This window comes from Hemitrygon akajei, chromosome 19 (assembly GCF_048418815.1).
Source record: "Hemitrygon akajei chromosome 19, sHemAka1.3, whole genome shotgun sequence".
Lineage (NCBI taxonomy): Eukaryota > Metazoa > Chordata > Chondrichthyes > Myliobatiformes > Dasyatidae > Hemitrygon > Hemitrygon akajei.
The window spans coordinates 73018400-73039011 of NC_133142.1; the positions used below are offsets into that span (position 1 = coordinate 73018400).

General features: G+C 39.7%; 1 protein-coding gene across 3 annotated transcripts in view; it reads left to right on the top strand.

The window, feature by feature from the left end:
- Positions 1–20612, top strand: part of mtmr14 (myotubularin related protein 14) — a 116687-nt gene that overhangs the window by 69908 nt on the left and 26167 nt on the right. For 2 of the 3 annotated variants that reach the window (XM_073072858.1, XM_073072860.1), the window contains exons 13-16: positions 3875–3911; positions 5893–5963; positions 10556–10611; positions 12958–13093. In XM_073072858.1, coding sequence (XP_072928959.1) covers positions 3875–3911; positions 5893–5963; positions 10556–10611; positions 12958–13093 — 300 coding nt within the window. The remainder of the gene's footprint in view (positions 1–3874; positions 3912–5892; positions 5964–10555; positions 10612–12957; positions 13094–20612) is intronic. The other variant, XM_073072859.1, reaches the window with a different exon arrangement.

Here is a 20612-nt window from a genome sequence, read left to right on the forward strand (position 1 = left end):
GTCTTTGGAAAGAGAGCTATAACCATATAACAATCACAGCACAGAAACAGGCCATCTCGGCCCTCCTAGTCCGTGTCGAACTCTTAATCTCACCTAGTCTCACCTACCCGCACTCAGCCCATAACCCTCCACTCCTTTCCTGTCCATATACCTATCCAATTTTACCTTAAATGACACAACTGAACTGGCCTCTACTACTTCTACAGGAAGCTCATTCCACACAGCTATCACTCTCTGAGTAAAGAAATACCCCCTCGTGTTTCCCTTAAACTCTTGCCCCCTAACTCTCAAATAATGTCCTCTCGTTTGAATCTCCCCTACTGTCAATGGAAACAGCCTATTTACGTCAACTCTATCTATCCCTCTCAAAATTTTAAATACCTCGATCAAATCCCCCCTCAACCTTCTACGCTCCAATGAATAGAGACCTAACTTGTTCAGCCTTTCTCTGTAACTTAAGTGCTGAAACCCAGGTAACATCCTAGTAAATTGACTCTGCACTCTCTCTAATTTATTGATATCTTTCCTATAATTCGGTGACCAGACCTGTACACAATATTCCAAATTTGGCCTTACCAATGCCTTGTACAATTTTAACATTACATCCCAACTCCTGTACTCAATGCTCTGATTTATAAAGGCCAGCGTTCCAAAAGCCTTCTTCACCACCCTATCTACATGAGACTCCACCTTCAGGGAACTATGCACTGTTATTCGTAGATCTCTCTGTTCCACTGCATTCCTCAATGCCCTACCATTTACCCTGTATGTTCTATTTGGATTATTCCTGCCAAAATGTAGAACCTCACACTTCTCAGCATCTGCCAACGTTCAGCCCATTCTTCTAACCGGCATAAATCTCCCTGCAAGCTTTGAAAACCCACCTCATTATCCACAACACCTCCTACCTTAGTATCATCGGTATACTTACTAATCCAATTTACCACCCCATCATCCAGATCATTTATGTATATTACAAACAACATTGGGCCCAAAACAGATCCCTGAGGCACCCCGCTAGTCACCGGCCTCCATCCCGATAAACAATTATCCACCACTACTCTCTGGCATCTTCCATCTAGCCACTGTTGAATCCATTTTATTACTCCAGCATTAATACCTAACGACTGAACCTTCTTAACTAACCTTCCATGTGGAACTTTGTCAAAGGCCTTGCTGAAGTCCATATAGACTACATCCACTGCCTTACCCTCGTCAACATTCCTCGTAACTTCTTCAAAAAATTCAACAAGGTTTGTCAAACATGACCTTCCACGCACAAATCCATGCTGGCTACTCCTAATCAGATCCTGTCTATCCAGATAATTATAAATACTATCTCTAAGAATACCTTCCATTAATTTACCCACCACTGATGTCAAACTGACAGGTCTATAATTGCCAGGCTTACTTCTAGAACCCTTTTTAAACAATGGAACCACATGAGCAATACGCCAATCCTCCGGCACAATCCCCGTTTCTAATGACATCTGAAAGATCTCCGTCAGAGCTCCTGCTATCTCTACACAAACTTCCCTCAAGGTCCTGGGGAATATCCTGTCAGGACCCGGAGATTTATCCACTTTTAAATTTCTTAAAAGCGCCAGTACTTCCACCTCTTTAATTGTCATAGGTTCCATAACTTCCTTACTTGTTTCCCACACCTTATACAATTCAATATCCTTCTCCTTAGTGAATACCGAAGAGAAGAAATCATTCAAAATCTCTCCCATCTCCCTCGGCTCCACACATAGCTGACCACCCTGATTCTCTAAGGGACCAATTTTATCCCTCACTATGCTCTTGCTTTTAATATAACTTTAGAAACCTTTCGGATTTACTTCCACCTTATTTGCCAAACCAAACTCGTATCTTCTTTTAGCTTTTCTAATCTCTTTCTTAAGATTCCTTTTACATTCTTTATATTCCTCGAGCAATTCCTTTACTCCATGCTGCCTATATCTATTGTAGACATCCCTCTTTTTCCGAACCAAGTTTCTAATATCCCTTGAAAACCATGGCGCTTTCAAACCTTTAACCTTTCCTTTCAACCTAACAGGAACATAAAGATTCTGTACCCTCATAATTTCACCCTTAAATGACCTCCATTTCTCTATTACATCCTTCCCATAAAACAACTTGACCCAATCCACTCTCTCTAAATCCCTGCGCATCTCCTCAAAGTTAGCCTTTCTCCAATCAAAAATCTCAACTCTAGGTCCAGTCCTGTCCTTCTCCATAATTATATTGAAGCTAATGCTAGTGTGATCACTGGACCCGAAGTGCTCCCCAACACATACATCTGTCAGCTGACCTATCGCATTCCCTAACAGGAGATCCAACACTGCCCCATCTCTAGTCGGTACTTCTGTGTATTGTTGCAAAAAACTATCCTGCACACATTTCACAAACTCTAAACCATCCAACCCTTTTACAGAATGAGCTTCCCAATCTATGTGTGGAAAATTAAAATCTCCCACAATCACCACCTTGTGTTTACTACAAATATCTGCTATCACCTTACACATTTGCTCTTCCAACTCACGCTCCCCATTAGGTGGCCTATAATACACTCCTATCAGTGTTACTACACCTTTCCCATTCCTCAATTCCACCCAAATAGCCTCCCTAGAGGAGCTCTCTAATCTATCTTTCCAAAGCACCGCCATAAGATTTTCTCAGACAAGCAATGCAACACCTCCTCCTCTGGCCCCTCCTACTCTATCACACCTGAAGCAACTAAATCCAGGAATATTTAGTTGCCAATCACACCCTTCCTGCAACCATGTTTCACTAATAGGTACAACATCATAATTCCAGGTATCAATCCACGCTTTAAGCTCATCCACCTTTCTTACAATGCTCCTAGCATTAAAATAGATACATTTAAGATGCTCTCCACCTCCTCCTCTCTTTTCATCCCTAACAATACATTCAAATTTATTATCCTTTTCTTTCTTCTCCCCTACATCTTCGGGCTGAGCGCATCCCTTCTCCATCACCTGCCTTTCCTCCCTCACACACTGTCTACTTACTTGCTCTACTGGTGAACTAACCTCCTCTCCCATAGTTTCCTCAAATTGATTCCCGTCCTCCCATCTTACTACGGTAGTTTAAAGTGTGCCCTGTAGCCCTAGCAAACCTCCCCGCTAGGATATTGGTCCCCCCAGGATTCAAGTGTAACCCGTCCTTCTTGAACAGGTCACGCCTGCCCCAGAAGAGGTCCCAATGATCCAGAAACTTGAATCCCTGCCCCCTGCTCCAATCCCTCAGCCACGCATTCATCCTCCACCTAATTCCATTCCTACTCTCACTGTCGCGTGGCACAGGCAGTAATCCCGAGATTACTACCTTTGCGATCCTTCTTCTTAACTGCCTTCCTAACTCCCTATACTCTCGTTTCAGGACCTCTTCCTCTTTCCTACCTATGTCATTGGTACCTACATGTACCACGACCTCTGGCTCCTCACCCTCCCACTTCAGGATATCTTGGACGCGATCAGCTATGAAAGCTTAGTCATAGCATATATTATGGTAGTGCCATGGTGACACTGCAGGTAGTTCCAGTGATATCTAGGATGGAGGCAGAAGTATTCCACTTGAGATTGGTACAGAAGATGCATGACAACAAACCAATGTTTTGCTAAAAAGTTAATGTGTACCAATTGAATTGCAGCTTTATAACTCCAAGAGGTTTATCCTATTTGGTTGGGGACTGAAGTGCAAATTGGGGAGATGAAGTTGGTTGGAATAGGAGAAGGATTTTGATCTTTGGACAGCAAAACTGGAATATTCATTTAATCAAATAAGATTTGAATAAATAATAATAATAATATACAAAATAAGTCAATATTTCATATTTCTGTATTTGCAGACACATGTTATCTGACAGGCTTAGCAAAGGGGAGGAGGTAAGTTAAAGCTGAATAAATGTCTTTCGTTGATGATTAAAATTGGCTGTTGTATTTTTGTTATAATAAGATTAGTTTGATAGCCTGAATTATTATTCTATTTATTGTAAGACTATTATGATTAAGGAAAAAAGGCAGTTTGTTAATCCCATTTACATTATGAAAGAATTGTGCTGTGTCAGGCCTTGTAGAAATTTAGGTCAATTAGAAAACTGATGACTTGTTTTTGAATGGTTCGGATCATCCTGTATCTGGCCTGCTGTTTGAATTTGCTTCCCATTACAGTCCTATATTATCTGAGCATGCTCTGTATTATGGGCAAATCTCGTGTATGGATTCCAAGGCCCCATCTCTAGGAACACTTTTGCCAGCCTGTTGGTGCAAAAGATTTTCAGAATTTTTAAATGTTTCCGATAATCATATGTTTGAAAATTTTTCGAGTAGAATTAAATTTGGGGCAGAATAAAAATTAAAAATTCAAGCATTAAATGTAAAATGCCAGCAAATAATTAAGGATGTGAAAATAAAACAAATTAAGCTAGCTACTTACATGAACCTACTACCTACCTTTTGAAAGTAAAACATATTGTCAAAGTACCTACATGTCATCCTGAGATTCATTTTCTTGCCAATATTCAAAGGAACACAATAGAATTAATGAAAGACTGCACCCAACAAGACGGACAAATGCCAATTTGCGAAGGACAACAAACTATGCTAATACAAAAAGAGAAATAAATAATTAAGCAATTAATATTGAGAACATGAGGTAAAGAGTCCTACAAAGTGAGTTCATAGGTTGTGGGAACAGTTCAGTGATGAGGTAGGTGAAATTATCCCCTCTAGGTTCAAGAGCCAGATGTTTGAGGGGTAATAACTGTTCTTGATCCTGGTGATGTGGGTTCTGAAGCACCTGTACCACCTTCCTGATGGCAGTAGCAAGAAGAAAGAATGGCCTGGATGGTGGGGGTCCTTAGGATGGGTGCTGCTTTCCTGAGACAGAGCTCCATGTAGATGTGCTCAGTGGTGGGGAAGGCTTTACCTGTGATGGACTAGGCTGTAGCCACTTTTTTTTTGGTAGGCTTTTTCATTGAAGACATTTTTTGTTTCCCTACCAGGCTGTGATGCAACCAGTCAATATCCTCTCCACTGTACATGTATAGAACCAGTGACCCTTCCAGTCGAAAAAAGTTGTTCTTTTGCTAGGCAACTCCCCTTGCTCATTAATGCTCTGTCATTGAATTCAGATATAGCATATGATTTTCAGATCCTCTAGGACTTGATGTTTGTCCATCTTCAGAAGACTGGTTGATAACCTTAAGCTCCCTATCAAACTGTTAGCTAAAAGTAAGCATGACCAAGCTTATGTCTGCTGCATTTGATGCCAGAAAGAATCCCATTGAGGCAGAAGAAATGGGCTTTCCTAATTTGTGTATCTTATCTTTGTGTAGGAAGGAAGAAAGGAAGGTGCATTGATTTTTTTTTAAGAATTCTGTTCTGTAGCTGTAGTTTTAACCAGGGGGTGGTGCTATTGTACTGTTCTGTGAGATCACAGTTAAACATTGAACGCAAAAAGAAGCTGAAAATAAACTATGAAAGGCCAGTGTTGTTAACTAGTGAAATACCAGAAAGCAAACTGCTGGAAAAATAGACAGAGTCATCCAGTAGGGAAATGGAGCCTTTGACCCCTTCACATCCGTGGTGTCAATCTGGGCTAGTCCCATTTGACCTGCATCTCTCTAAATCCTCCCTCGACCTTTCTAACAGTGAGGATTACTTTTCTAGAAATACTAAATCGAACTTCTCTTTCTATGTGTCTTTAGTGGTACTTTGTTTCTATCATTTATATTGTTTAGCTTTTAAGTTTCAAGTAAAAGTTGATACAGTTTGTAGTCATTTCAGCCAGTCCATTCTAGTTCTGTGTATTCATAGAAAATCTTCTGAACTTTGAAATCTAAAATCAAATTCTATTTTGTCTCAGATATTTTTCTTTTGCTTCAATTTTTTGAAGCACATCACCTCAGAAGAGTTCTCTGCAGAGAAAAAGCTGAGGTAAGGATCTTGTATTACTGGGCCTTCATTGGAGGACTGGTCTAGAGACCAAGTGACGGCTCAAAGCTTCAATGTTTCCCAAATGGGTTGGTGTTGGGATTCAGAAAGAGCATTCGAACTGTTCTGCAGTGTAAATTCTGGTTCAGTGAGCAAATATTTAAACTCAGAAAAGGAAACAGAACAATGTAAATCCACCTATTTCAAGTGCACAGTGATGATACCAGGAAACAAGTAAAACCAAGAAGGTGTGTAGTGTTTACAGCAACTGGACAAGTAATTACCCAAGGAAACAATCTTGGAACATGAGGGACAGAAGCTGGAGTATGTCTTTGTGTTAATCATGCCTGTTCTGCCCTTCAATTGGCACTCCTCAATGCCACTTTCCTGCATATTCCTCAATTCTTCAATATCTAGAAATCCATTGATATCTGACTTGAATGCACACTATAACTGAGCCTTTACAATCTTCTTGGGTAGAGAATTTCAAAGGACAACTACACTCTGCATGAATTTTTTTACATCTTAATTAAATTTGAATTTATTTTTTGTCGTGAATGGCCAAATCTTTATTTTGATAATGTGATTTTTGCCTTGGTTATGTTGACTAAAGGAGTCATTAACACCACATCTAGCCTGTAAGAATATTTAAAATCTCATTGTGATCACCTCTCATTCCTCTGAGTTCCAATATAGGCCCAGTCTTTCTACAATAAACCTGTTTTTGCGAGAATCAATCTGGTGAACATTCACTCTACTCCTGTTATGACAACTGGGATTGGACACAGTATTACAGATGACATCTCATCTGGAGCATATGTTTGTAGTAAGATGCATCTCACTTTGATCTTAAAACTTCACAAGAACAACATTCCATTTGCTTTCCTAATTGCTCATTGTGCATGTATTCTGTCTGGAAGTGAGATATGTACATAGGTCTGTCTGAATGCTGACACTTCTCATATCCTTGTCCTTTCTTGTGCAACCTACATATGCAATAGCCTTCCTGTTTTTCAGTGTGGACATCAGAGCAATGATGTCTATAGAATCTTTATGTATAGAAATATCCAGCTCAGTTTGAAACTCAAAGTCAATTTATGCACAAGCCAAGCTCACTCATCCTAACATTCGGTATTTTCTAAACATTTCTTCTGTTCTTTACAAAAGAGTTTAAAGCTTGTGTTTAGTAATGATCCATGCCAGTGAATCTGCTATTCTAAGCATCTTTTAATAAATATTTGTCAAATTATATTTTTAAACTTTTAAGACAGAGTGTGGAAATCACTGGCAACTACAGCAATTATTGTCCATCCCATATTTGTCCCTGAACTAGGGAGTTGGTCAAAAATCAACAAAGCTGATGCACCTGAAGTCACATTTGTCTGGAGAAAGATAGGTTTCTTTCCCTGAAAATCATGAAGGAACCGAATCAGTCTTTATAACAATCCAGTAGCTTCATGTTTGGTGATTACTTTTTCATTTTAAGTTCTAGTTCGTTTCCCAGCTGCCATGTCAGCACCCAAATCCATATTGGTAAATTACTGGACTCTGACTGTTAACCCAGTAACTTTGCTACTTGTTTATCATGGATTATATAATTATGCTTTAATTCAAAAGAACTTTTAAAATATTTTGTTACTAATTTGTCGGTTTTTTTCTCATGACTAATCCCTCTTCTGTTGTTAAATTTGTAATGAGCAATGTTCAGGATCATGTTCATTGATTTTGCATTTATCCTTTAATAGTGACTAAAACTCTGCTTAGAGATCCAGTTGGATCATGTACAAATTCAACATTAGTCCCATGCCTTTTCAGCCTGTCCCCTGTAATAAATCCAGAGGGTAACATTTTTATGGTTTCATCTATTGTATTGCTGTCTTTAATGAGTTCATACTTTTTCACTTCTCAAATGCCAATAACATGAAGGAACCAGATCAGTCTTTATAGCAATCCAGTAGCTTCATGTTTGGCTTTCAATAACATTTTCAGACTTCACCAAATTACCCAATACAGTATTCTCAGCAAATGTTATCATTACTTCAATTCTTACATCCAGGTTATTCATGTAAGTAGTGAATCCAAGAGTGATGATAACATGTATTCTTTTCTTAAAGTATAAAAGTGGGAGAAAGACATTTGCTTACCGTACTTTAGTCCACCCTGACGTTCAATAAAATTTTGTGTGTGTGTTCCTGCACTAGCCTATGATCCCTTTATTTCCTTAATCTCTAAACATTGAATGGTCTGTATACAATATACTCAACACATGAGCCTCTACTATTGACTGGGGTAGCAAATGTCAAAGATTCACCACCCTCTGGTTGAAGAAATTTCTTCTGTCCTGAACTGCTGGCCATTTATGGTGTGATTACGTTCTAGCCAAGAGAAGCACCAGTATTACATCTATCCTATTAAGCACCTTAAAGCTTGTGTACATTTCAATGAGGTCATCTCTCATTCTTCAAAACTCAATGGAGTACAGGCCGCTTTACTTGATTTCTCCAGACACAATAAACCTGCCATTCAAGAATCAATCTAGTGTACTTTGCTTCATTTCCTCTCTTGTAAGTTTATCCTTCCTTGGGTAAAAAGACCAGACTCGTATTACCGAGTTTTATACAATTAAAGTAAGATGTTTCTACCCTTGTATGCAAATTCTCTTGCAGTAAAGATCAATACATCATTTGTCTTAATTGCTTGCTATAGGATGTAAACTAGTTGGAAAAGGGGGGTGGAATTTAGTGCAGACAGGTGTGAGGTGTTGCACTTTGGGAGGACAAACCAGGGTACATGGTGAATGGTAGGGACACTGAGAAGTGCAGTAGAATGGTGGGATCTAGGAATAAAGATCTATTATTCCTTTAAATTGCCCTCACAGGTAAATAAGGTCACAAAGAGAGCATTTGGCACGTTAGCCCTTATAAATTAAAGTATTGATTACTGGAATCAGGATGTTATTTTGAAGTTGTATAAGATGTTGTTGAGGCCTAATGTGGAGTATTGTGTATAGTTCTGGTCACCCACGTTTATTTCCTGGAGCGTAGGGTATGAGGGGAGAGTTGATGGAGGTATACAAAATTATGAAGGGTATAAATAGGGTGAATGTAAGTACCGTAGATTCCGGATTTTAAGCCGCTACTTTTTTCCCACATTTTGAACAGCTTTGAACTTTGCGGCCTTTAATCCGGAGCGGCTAATACATGATTTTTTTCATGCCGCCTCGTAAACATTTTGCCTCATAACAGTAGACCAATAAAATTGATGAGTAGTTCACAGAGGTCCAATGAAATTGTACGATAAATCAAGCGCACTTTCACAATTAAATTATTGTAAATCAGTCATTTGTACTCACCCTCATCAACATGGAAAACACTCGAAGCATTGTGCTGCCTTATGGCAGTTACTTAGTTTATAATATTTTCGCTTAGTAATTCATTTTCTAGTTAAAGTTAGAAGAGTTTTAACTATATTTGTTTTCTGTACTACATCGCGGGATGCTATGACGTCACACCCGGTTTCGCGGTGTCTTGTGGGAAAACGCCGGTTTGCGATGAAACGGGACGGAGGGAGGGAGCGCATTACGCGAGCGGCTTTGGATCTGAGCGAACGCTGCTTTTAAGTTAAAGGCGATCAATAACTTTTCCTGGTAGGCTGCAGTATATATATTTTTTACCAGTCGTTAGGAGATATTGGAATGTTGTTCAGTAAAGAAGTATACGCAACGTATATTTAAAAGTAGCCGCGTTACGGGCACGGTTCGAAAAAAAGCATTTGCAATATGTATTTGTTTTTGTTACCATATGGATTTAATTAAAAGTTAAAAAATCCTCACGTGTAATATCTTTCTGTGTAAATATCTCATATTACAACGTGGGACACCTGCGGCCGAAAATCCGGTGCGGCCTTTACAATTAAAAAATTGATTTTATTTCTAAAATTAGAGCCAGTGGCTTTTAATCAGGTGCGCTCTGTAGTCCGGAATCTACGGTAGTCTTTTCACTGAGGTAGTGAGGCTAGAACTAGAGGCCATGGGTTAAAGGTGAAAGGTGAAAATTCTAAGGGGAACATGAAAGGAACTTCTTTACTCAGAGTTGGTGTGAGTGTGGAATGAGGTGCCAGCAGAAGTGGAGAATGTGGGTTCATTTTCAATATTTAAGAGAAGTTTGGGTAAGTGCTAGGATGGGACAGGTACGGAGGGCTACTATGGTCCAGATGCAAGAAGATAGGACTAGACAGAATAATAGTTTGGCATGGACTAGATGTGTTGAAGGAACTCTTTCTGTGCTGTAGTACCCTATGACTATAAATCTGAGGAGTTTCCTAACAATCACTGTCTTTCTATTTTTCCACCATGTAGGTGATTTCATGTTGTTTTCCATCTGTCATTTTTCGCTAAATCAGCTGTCTTTTATTTGTCCCAACTATCTTTGTGCCTTATTACCTCCCTCCAAATTTTCATCTGCTAGCCTTTCCTAAAATTGTGTAGATACATTTTATTAAAGGATGAAAAGATCTTTGCCTGCACTTTCACATGCAGTTTGCCCCTCAAAAATAAAACTTCAGTTTGCCTTGCATCTATTCCTTTTCCTTTGCAGAAGGAAGAACACACAAAAAGAAACTGAGTTTCCAGTGGATGATCTGTGTACATTGGGTAGGTACACTTCAAATCAATTTATTCCAAGGAGACACACCCTGCACACGTTTTTTAGTTTGTTAGTAATTCAGTCTTGTCTCTAGATATTGATAGCAATTGTTGAATATCTGCATAATTACAAATACTTGCAGGCTATAGAATGATTATAATGCAGCTGTGAATGTTACTACTCTACAAATTGCAGTAGATTACAAAGATTAGCAGCCTTTTTAAAAAAAAAAGCCAAAATCTAATGCATACTAAAATGCAGATTATAGTTCAAACCCGAGGAAATCTGCAGATGCTGGAAATTCAAACAACACACACAAAATCCTGGTGGAACACAGCAGGCCAGGCAGCATCTATAAGGAGAAGCACTGTCGACGTTTCGGGCTGAGACCCTTCGTCAGGACTGGTAGCAGATGATGCTACCAGTTCTGACGAAGGGTCTCAGCCCGAAACATTTTGGCAAACATTTTGTAAACTTCCAGATGTATAGACTGGTAGCAGAGGATGCTACCAGTTTATACATCTGGAAGTTTACAAAATGTTTGCCTACCCATAAAGAGTATATGCTGGTGGAATTGAAATGTTATGATATGGATTTTATTTTGAACGTAAAATATTTTTCATCTGTTCTCTTTGAACTACAGTATAGTAGTGCCTGTGCTTTCTAGAAAGTGCCAAAATATTTTTGAAGACTACTCTGGCATGATTTAGTGGCTGAAGTATGTAGCAGTGCCCAGTTACTTGAGTGGTCATTATTCAGAATATTAGCACGTTCTTAATCCTGAAGCCTTCTTGAATTTGGTTTTTACCTGTGGGCTTGATCTGACGTAAGACGAACGAAGGGTGAGTTAATCCACATCTTAATCGTAAAAGAATAATCAAAGTCATTGACAAGCATGGAATACTTCTAAGAAATTTTAATGTTGGCATCACACAGTGAATCCTTTTCATTGGTTTATAAAACAGTAGGCTTCCAGAAATCTGCAGAGAAACTTCTTGAAAATGCAGTGAGGCAGTAATTTAAGAAAATAAATCCAATGTAGTTCTAAGGTTAAATAATTACCATCTCTAAAGCTGACTGGGAACTGTTATTTTTTTATCACTGTAGTGATTGGACACTTTGAAAATGGCAATACCTTGTGATGTGTTATGTAACCCAATTTCACATGGCTTGCATTTACTTTTTTTAAAACTATTCAATACCCTGTATAGCTATTAACAAATACATTAGCTTTCATACTGTATATGTTGAATCTTCAGTTACTCAATAGCGCAGTGAGTCATCCATAACTCATTTTGTACTCTCATAATCCATTTGCTCCTATGAAAGGGCTTTGTGATTCGTTGCTGTTATAAAGAGGCATCTGAAAAGATTAACTTTGGCACTGTAAGCAGGGAACAACAAAATGCTCTGCTCTAAGCTTTCTGACCCTCATCACATTTTTTTAAAATTCGTTTATGCTGCATAAACAAAAGCTGAAACAGAAGAGATGCTGTCTAAGTAGTAAATGCAGGAATCCACATTGGTGATTCACCCTGGTTTGTGTTGCAATAAATAATAAAGCTCTTTGTCATCAACCTTTGTGAATAAAATAATTAGAATTAACTTAAATGTGCGACTCTTTAACCACAGTTCTGAGGTCTCCTTTCTTCGATTTACTCCTATTTGCATTGAAAACAAATGGCATTGCTGATTTCTTTATTTCCCTTCCTACGGGAACTATGTTCAGATACGATTAAGACAAATAAAATATTTGTTTTGCTGGAAGACTTAACGTTCAATTGCTTTTACTTTACATCAAGAACTTGGCTTTGAATAAATACCTGATTAAAAAGGTTGTTTTTCATTGGAGGCTGTATCATCTAAAAATGAGCTTTTATTTATATTATGAATGTATTGCTATATAAATACTTGGCCATGCTATATAACATTTGACACATTGTCACTATGGCTCTCAACTCCTAATAGCACATCAGTATTCATGATTGTATTACTTAACAGTGCAGTTATATCAAAAAGTGCTGCTTACATGTGGGGAAATAGTCCGTGATATCTAACAATCTTCACCAACAGATGTCTAAATTGAACTAATGACATTTTAATTAAGTCAAGATCCCAAAATTCAGCCCAAAGAGAGCTCTGTTTAGTATGCAGCTTATGGTATTGGGACTGATTTAAGAATAATTCTGAAAGCAAAGTATCTGTGACCAAACACGGTTTTCAAAACAAAATGCTCTGTGATTCAGAGAATAAGATTAAGTTATCTTTCCTTCTGTTTTAATATGACATTGAGCTTGTGCAATTACGATGAATGCTTTGTACTAAATCCTATGTATAACATGTGCTTGTGTTAGCTCATACAGACCGAGGAAGTACCACCAGTCTGGGCAGTGATTTCTCAGTCATTTTGGAGGAGTCTCCCACTACTGCAGGAAGTTTCAACTATGAGGCTGTAGAATTAACAACAGGCCCACCAACACAGGTGGCTTGGTAAGTTGTGCTTACTCAGTTTGCACATACATTGTATTTCGTTATTTCTGTTTAGTCTCTTTCTAGAAACATTTTGAGAAATGTGTGAGCAAGATAATTTTAGCTGACTGGAAAGGTACAAAATTTTCTTGCATTTGTGGCTTGCTGTAATGCGTGACTTTGAATACTATATGTGATTAATGTGGAAGGTCACTAATATAAATACACCTAATGACTGGATATCTACTGGAGTACCATACTGATAAAGGAGTGCTTATTTTAGTTTTATTTTCCTTTTTTAAAAATCCATTTTACTTTTCCTGTGGAGAATTTTCTTTTCCATTTTAAAGACCTGAACATTACTGGTAAGGCCAGCATTTATTGCCCATCCCTGACTGTCCTTGGTTATGGTGAGCCTACTACTTTAAGACCATGAGATCATAAGACAGGAGCAGAATTAGGCCATTTGGGTCATCAAGGCTGCTCCACCATTATATCATGACTGATTTATTATCCCTGTCACCTCCATATTTCTGCTTTCTCTGTAACCTATGATGCCCTGATTAATCAAGAACCTTTTGAACTCTGCTTTAAATATACCCAATAACCTGGCCTCCACAGCCATCTGTAGAAATGATTTCAACAGTTTATCACGCTCTGGCTAAAGAAATGCCTCCTCATCTCTCTTGTGAAGGGATGTCCTTAAGTTCTGAATCTGTACCCTCTAGTCCTAGAGTCCCCCATTTTAGGAAACATGTTTTCCATATTCACTTATCTGGGCCTTTCAATATGTGATAGCTTTCAATGAGATCCCCCATATCATTCTCTACTCCAGCGAGCACAGGCCCAAAGCTATCAAATGTTCCTCATATGTTAACCCTTTCAATTCCACCCTGTCAATGTTAGCACATCTTTTAGATGAATGGCCCAAAACTGCTCACAATACTTCAAGTGTGATCTAACCACTGCCTTGTAAAACCTCAGCATTACATCCTTGCTCTTGTATTTTAGACCATTCAAAATGAATGCTCACACTGAATTTGACTTCCTTATGACTGAAACAACCTGGACGTCAACCTTTAGGGAATCCTGTACAAGGATGCCAAAGTCCCTTCGCAGCTCAGATTTTTGAATTTTCTCCCCATTTAGAAAATAGACTGTGTTTTTATTCTTTCTACCAAAGTGCATGACCACACCTCACTGCACTATGTTCATCTGCCACCTATTTGCCCATTCCTCAGTCCTTCTGCAGACTCCCTACTTCATCAACACTAACTGCTCTCCACGTATCTTTGTATCATTCACAAACTTGACCGCAAAGCTATCAGTTCTGTCATCCAAATCGTTAACTGATAATGTCAAAAGAAACAGTCCCTACACCGACCCTGCAGAACACCACTAGTCAACCAATCTTCTATCCATGCTAGTACTTTTCCTGTAATACCATGTGGTCTAATCTTTTCACAGCCTCATGTGCAGCACCTTATTGAAGGCCTTCAGAAAATCCAAGTCAGCAACATCCACTGACCTCCTTTGCCCATTCTGCTTGTTATTTCCTCAAAGAATTCTAACAGATCTTTCAGGCAAGATATTCCCTTAAGGAAGCCATGTTGACTTTGGCCTATTTTATCATTTGCCTCCAATACCTTGGAACTTCATCCTTAATGGACTCCAACATCTTCAGAACCACTGAATTCAGACTAACTGGCCTATAATTTCCTTTCTTCTGCCTCCGTACTTTTAAGAGTGCGGTGACATTTGCAATTTTCCAGTCCTCCAGAATTTAGTGCAGGGGTTCCCAACCTTTTTTTAATGCTGTGGACCATTATAATTAAGCGAAGAGTCCATAGACCCCAGGTTGGGAACTCCTGATCTAGTGATTCTTGAAAGATCATTACTTAGCCTGCACAATCTCTTCAGCTACTTCTTTCAGAACCCTAGGGCGAGTTCACCTGGTTCAGACCTGTCAGCTTCCCAAGATCCTTCTCTTTGGAAATGTGCACTCACTTCTGCCCTCTGACACTCAAATTTCTGGGGTATTTTTAGTGGTTTCCAAGTGAAGAATGATACAAAAGAACTTAAGTTTGTCCCCCATTACTTACTCAGCAATATCATTGTCCAGTGGTCTGAAATCTACTCTTGCTTCTCTTTTACTCTTTGTATATATCTGAAAAAAAGAACTTTTGTTATCCTTCTTTATATTATTGGCTAGCTTACCTTCATATTTCATCTTTGCTGTCCTTATGACCACTTAGTGCCTTATGTTGGTTTTCAAAAGCTTCCCAATCCTCTAACCTCCCACTAATTTTTGCTATATTATATGCAAGACTATCATAACGACTTTTCTATCTCCCATTGTAACTTTCCCCTTACATTCCTTCTTCACCTCTCCTGCCTATCCCCTCCCCCACCCCTTGATCTTTCCTCTGATTGGTTTTTCACCTGGTACCTTCCACCCTCCACCCTCCCCCCACCCCCCACCTTCTTTATAGGGCCCCTGCCCCCTCCTTCAGTCCTGACAAAGGGTCTCGGCCTGAAAAGTTGACTGCTCATTTCAACGGATGCTGCTCGACCTGCTGAGTTCATCTAGCTTTTGTACGTGTTGATTTGACCACAGCATCTGCAGTGTACTTTGTGTTTCCCATTGTAACTTGTTCCCCACATCCTGTCTACTGTTTGGAGGATTATATATAAACACCCATCAGCATCTTTTTAAATCTGCAATTTTCTAACTCTACCCACAAGGATTCTGCATCTTCTGGTATATCATATATCATCTTTTACTATGTATTTGATTTCATTTATTACCAACAGAACCATCCCACCCCATCTGCCTACTGACCAGTCTTTTCGATACAATGTGAATCCTTGGATGTTAAGCTCCTAATTCTGATCTACTTTCAGCTGCAACTCAGCGATGCTCACAATGTCATATCTGCCAATCTAACTGTACTACAAGATCCTCTACCTTATTCCCTATACTGCATACATTCAAATTTAGCGCCTTCAGTCCTGTATTCATTTGCCTTTTCAATTTTCCCCCACGTTACCCTTAAATTTATCCCACTGATTGCAATTTTGCTTTCTCATCTGCCTGTCCTTCTTCACTGTCTTGCAACACATTGCACCTACTTGTGTACCAACTGCACCATCCTCAACCCTATCACTGCAGTTCCCATCCCCCTGCCAAATTATTTCAAGCCCTCCCAACAGCTGTACCATACCTGGCCGCAAGGATATTGGTCTCCCTTGAACTCAGGTATGACCCAAACTTTTTATACTGGTCGAACCTTCCCCAGAAGAGATCCCAATGATATAAAAATCTGAAATCCTGCCCCCTGTATCAATTTCTCAGCCACATATTCACCTATCAAATCCTACTATTCATACCCTCACTGGCACATGGCACAGGCAGCAACCCAGAAATTACTGTCTTTCCTTAAACTTCTGCGGTCTTTCAAGTGGATATACTCCCAATTGCAGTTGGGTAGGGAGTTCCAAAACTTGTGGCTAGTAACAATGGGAGACCAGGGATATGTTTCAATCTTGATGATGACGGTGTGAGGAATCTGCAGGTGGTGGTGTTCCTATGCATGTGCCACTGTTGTCATTTTTGATGGCAGAGGTCATGAGTTTTGGTGTCTCTTTTGAAGTGGTACAGGTAAGTAACTCCACTGCATTTTTGGATGGTATACAATGTATCCCCCATGTGCTGATGGCAGAGACAACAAATGTTTTGAGTAGTTGTGTGGGTGCCAATCAAATGGGTCATTTTGTCCTGGTAAATGCTGAATAGTAGGAAGATGCCTTGTTTTGGTGGAAAGGCTTTGTGTTGTCAGGACGTGAGCCACTCCCCATGGGTTACTCATCATCTAGCATGATCTTTTAGTCATGGTATCTATATATCTGGTCCAATTAAATTTCGTCTCACAGGTAGCTCCTTGGTGAAGGTGTAGGGCAAGGCAATGGTATTCCATTGAACGTCAAGGGGAAGTGGTTAAACGCTTGCTGAAAATCATCATTACATGGCATTTTTATGGAGCAAATGTTATTTGCCACTTATCAGCCCATGTCTGAGTGTTGTCTTGCAGTATGGAGGCATAAGCTGCTTCATTTGCTGAGGAGTTACCAATGGAATTGAACACTGTAATCATCAGTAACACCCTTCTTCAGATGTTTTGATGTGAGAAAGGTCATTGATAAGCAATTGAGAATGGTTAGAACTGGAAACTTGTATAATGATATACTGGAGGTGGGATGTTTAAGCTCCAAATATCACAATTTCAACATTGCCATTATTTCCTTTGATGCTTTTGATCTCAGCATCACCGAGATACTTGAAAGTTCAAAGGTTCAATTTAATGTCAGAGAAATGTATACAATATACTGTGGCACGCAAAAGTTTGGGCACCCTTGGTCAAAACTTCTGTTACTGTGAAAAGTGAGTAGAGGATGAAATGATCTCCAAAGGTCATAAAGTTTAAGATGAAACAGTCTTTTCAACATTTTAAGCAAGATTAGTGTATTATTTTTGTTCAGTACAATGTTAGAGTGAAAAAAAGGAAAGGAGCACCATGCAAAAGTTTGGGCACTCCAAGAGATTTGAGCTCTCGGATAACTTTTACCAAGGTCTCAGACCTTAATTAGCTTGTTAGGGCTATGGCTTGTTCACAGTCATCGTTAGGAAAAGCCAAGTGATGCAAATTTCAAAGCTTTATAAATACCCTGACTCCTCAAACCTTGTCCCAACAATCATTAGCCATGGGCTCCTCTAAGCAGCTGCCTAGTACTCTGAAAATTAAAATAAATGATGCCCACAAAGCAGGAGAAGGCTATAAGAAGATAGCAAAGTGTTTTCAGGTAGCTGTTTACTCAGTTCATAATGTAATTAAGAAATTGTAGTTAACAGGAACAGTGGAAGTTAAATTGAGGTCCGGAAGACCAAGAAAACTTTCCGAGAGAACTGCTCTTAGGATTGCTAGAAAGGCAAATCAAAACCCACGTTTGACTGCAAAAGGCCTTCAGGAAGATTTAGCAGACTCTGGAGTGGTGGTGCACTGTTCTACTGTGCAGCGACACCTACACAAATATGACCTTCATGGAAGAGTCATCAGAAGAAAACCTTTCCTGCGTCCTCACCACAAAATTCAGCATCAGAAGTTTGCAAAGGAACATCTAAACAAGCCTGATTCATTTTGGAAACAAGTCCTGTGGACTGATGAAGTTAAAATAGAACTTTTTGGCCGCAATGAGCAAAGGTATGTTTGGAGAAAAAAGGGTGCAGAATTTCATGAAAGGAACACCTCTCCAACTGTTAAGCACGGGGGTGAATTGATCATGCTTTGGGCTTGTGTTGCAGCCAGTGGCACAGGGAACATTTCACTGGTAGAGGGAAGAATAAATTCAATTAAATACCAACAAATTTTGGAAGCAAAATTTGACAAAGCATTTGTCAAGGTCCCTCATGAGAGACTCATCCGGAAAGTCATGAGGCATGGGATAAGTGGAACCTTGGCTGTTTGAATAAAAAATTGGCTTAAAGGAAGAAAGCAGAGGGTAGTTGTGGAAGGAAAGTATTCTGCCTGGAGGTCGGTGACTAGTGGAGTGTTGCAGGGATCTGTCCTGGAACCCCTGCTATTTGTGATTTTTATAAATGATCTGGATATAGAGACGGAAGGATGGGTGAGTAAGTTTGTGGATGACACGAAGATTGGAGGAGTTGTGGATGGAGCTATAGGTGGTCGAAGGTTACAAGAGGATATAGACAGGCTACAGAGTTGGGCAGAAAAATGGCAGATGGAGCTCAATCCAGACAAGTGTGAGGTGATGCAGTTTAGAAGGACAAACCAGAAGACTGAGTACAGGATTAATGGCCATTTACTTAAGAGTGTGGATGAACAAAGGGACCTTGGGGTTCAAATCCATACATCCCTCAAGGTTGCTGCACAGGTTGATAGGGTAGTTAAGGCCTATGGGATGCTAGGCTTCATTAACAGGGGGATTGAGTTCAAGAGTAGAGGGGTCATTTTGCAACTCTACAAATCTCTGGTGAGACCGCACTTAAGAGTATTGTGTTCATTTCTGGTCACCTCATTATAGGAGGGATGTGGAAACTATGGAGAGGGTGCAGAGGAGATTTACCAGGATGTTGCCTGGTTTGGAGAACAAGTCATATGAAGCAAGGTTAGCAGAGCTGGGACTTTTCTCTTTGGAGTGTAGAAGAATGAGAGGGGACTTGATAGAGGTCTACAAGATTATGAGAGGCATAGATAGGGTGGATAGTCAGTACCTGTTTCCCAGGGCACCAATAGCAAACACCAGAGGGCATATGTACAAAATTAAGGGAGGGAAGTTTAGGGGAGACATCAGGGGTAAGTTTTTTATACAGAGGGTTGTGAGTGCCTGGAATGACTTGCCAGGGATGGTGGTGGAGGCTAAAACATTAGGGGTATTTAAGAGCCTCTCGGACAGGCACATGGATGAAAGAAAAATGGAGAGTTATGGGGTAGTGTGGGTTTTGTACTTTTTTTAAGGATTATATGTGTCAGCACAACATGGAGGGCTGAAGGGCCTGTACTGTGCTGTAGTGTTCTATGGTTCTAAACATCACACCATCTGTAAAAAAGCTGAAGATGAAAAGATGATGGCTTCTACTGCAGCATAATGATCCTAAACACACCTCAAAATCCACAATGGACTACCTCAAGAGGCGCAAGCTGAAGGTTTTGCCGTGGCCCTCACAGTCCCCCGACCTAAACATCATCAAAAATCTGTGGATAGACCTCAGAAGAGCAGTGCATGCAAGATAGCCCAAGAATCTCACAGAACTAGAAGCCTTTTGCAAGGAAGAATGGGTGAAAATCCCCCAAACAAGAATTGAAAGACTCTTAGCTGGCTACAGAAAGCGTTTATAAGCTGTGATACTTGCCAAAGGGGGTGTTACTAACTATTGACCATGAAGGGTGCCCAAACTTTTGCTTCGGGCCCTTTTCCTTTTTTGTTATTTTGAAACTGTAAAAGATGGAAATAAAAAAGTAATCTTGCTTAAAATATTAAAGAAATGTGTCTTCTGTAACTTTATGCCTTTTGGAAATCAGGTCATCTTTTGCTCACTTAGCTACTCACAGTAACAGAAATTTTGACCAGGGTGCCCAAACTTCTGCATGCCACTATACATCCTGAAATGCTTTTTCTTCACAAAACATCCACGAAAACAGAGGAGTTCCAAAGAATGAACGAGAGTTGAACGTGAGAACCCCAAAGTCCCACCCCAGATCCCCCCTGCAAGTGGCAGCAAGGCAACAATACCCCCTCCCCCTGACAAATAAACATACCAGCTACGGAGCACAAGCATGAGCTAAGTGATAGCAAAGAAACAGACTTTGCAGTTACCCCAAAGACTATCGCATTTCATCTGGCATTCGGCAACCCACAAGTTCTCTCACTGTCCCTAATAAGGAAGAGGGAGGTGTTCCCCATTTTCACAGTGTGTGAGAGGCATAACAACCCGCTGGTTTACGATGTTAAAAAGTCCGTTTCG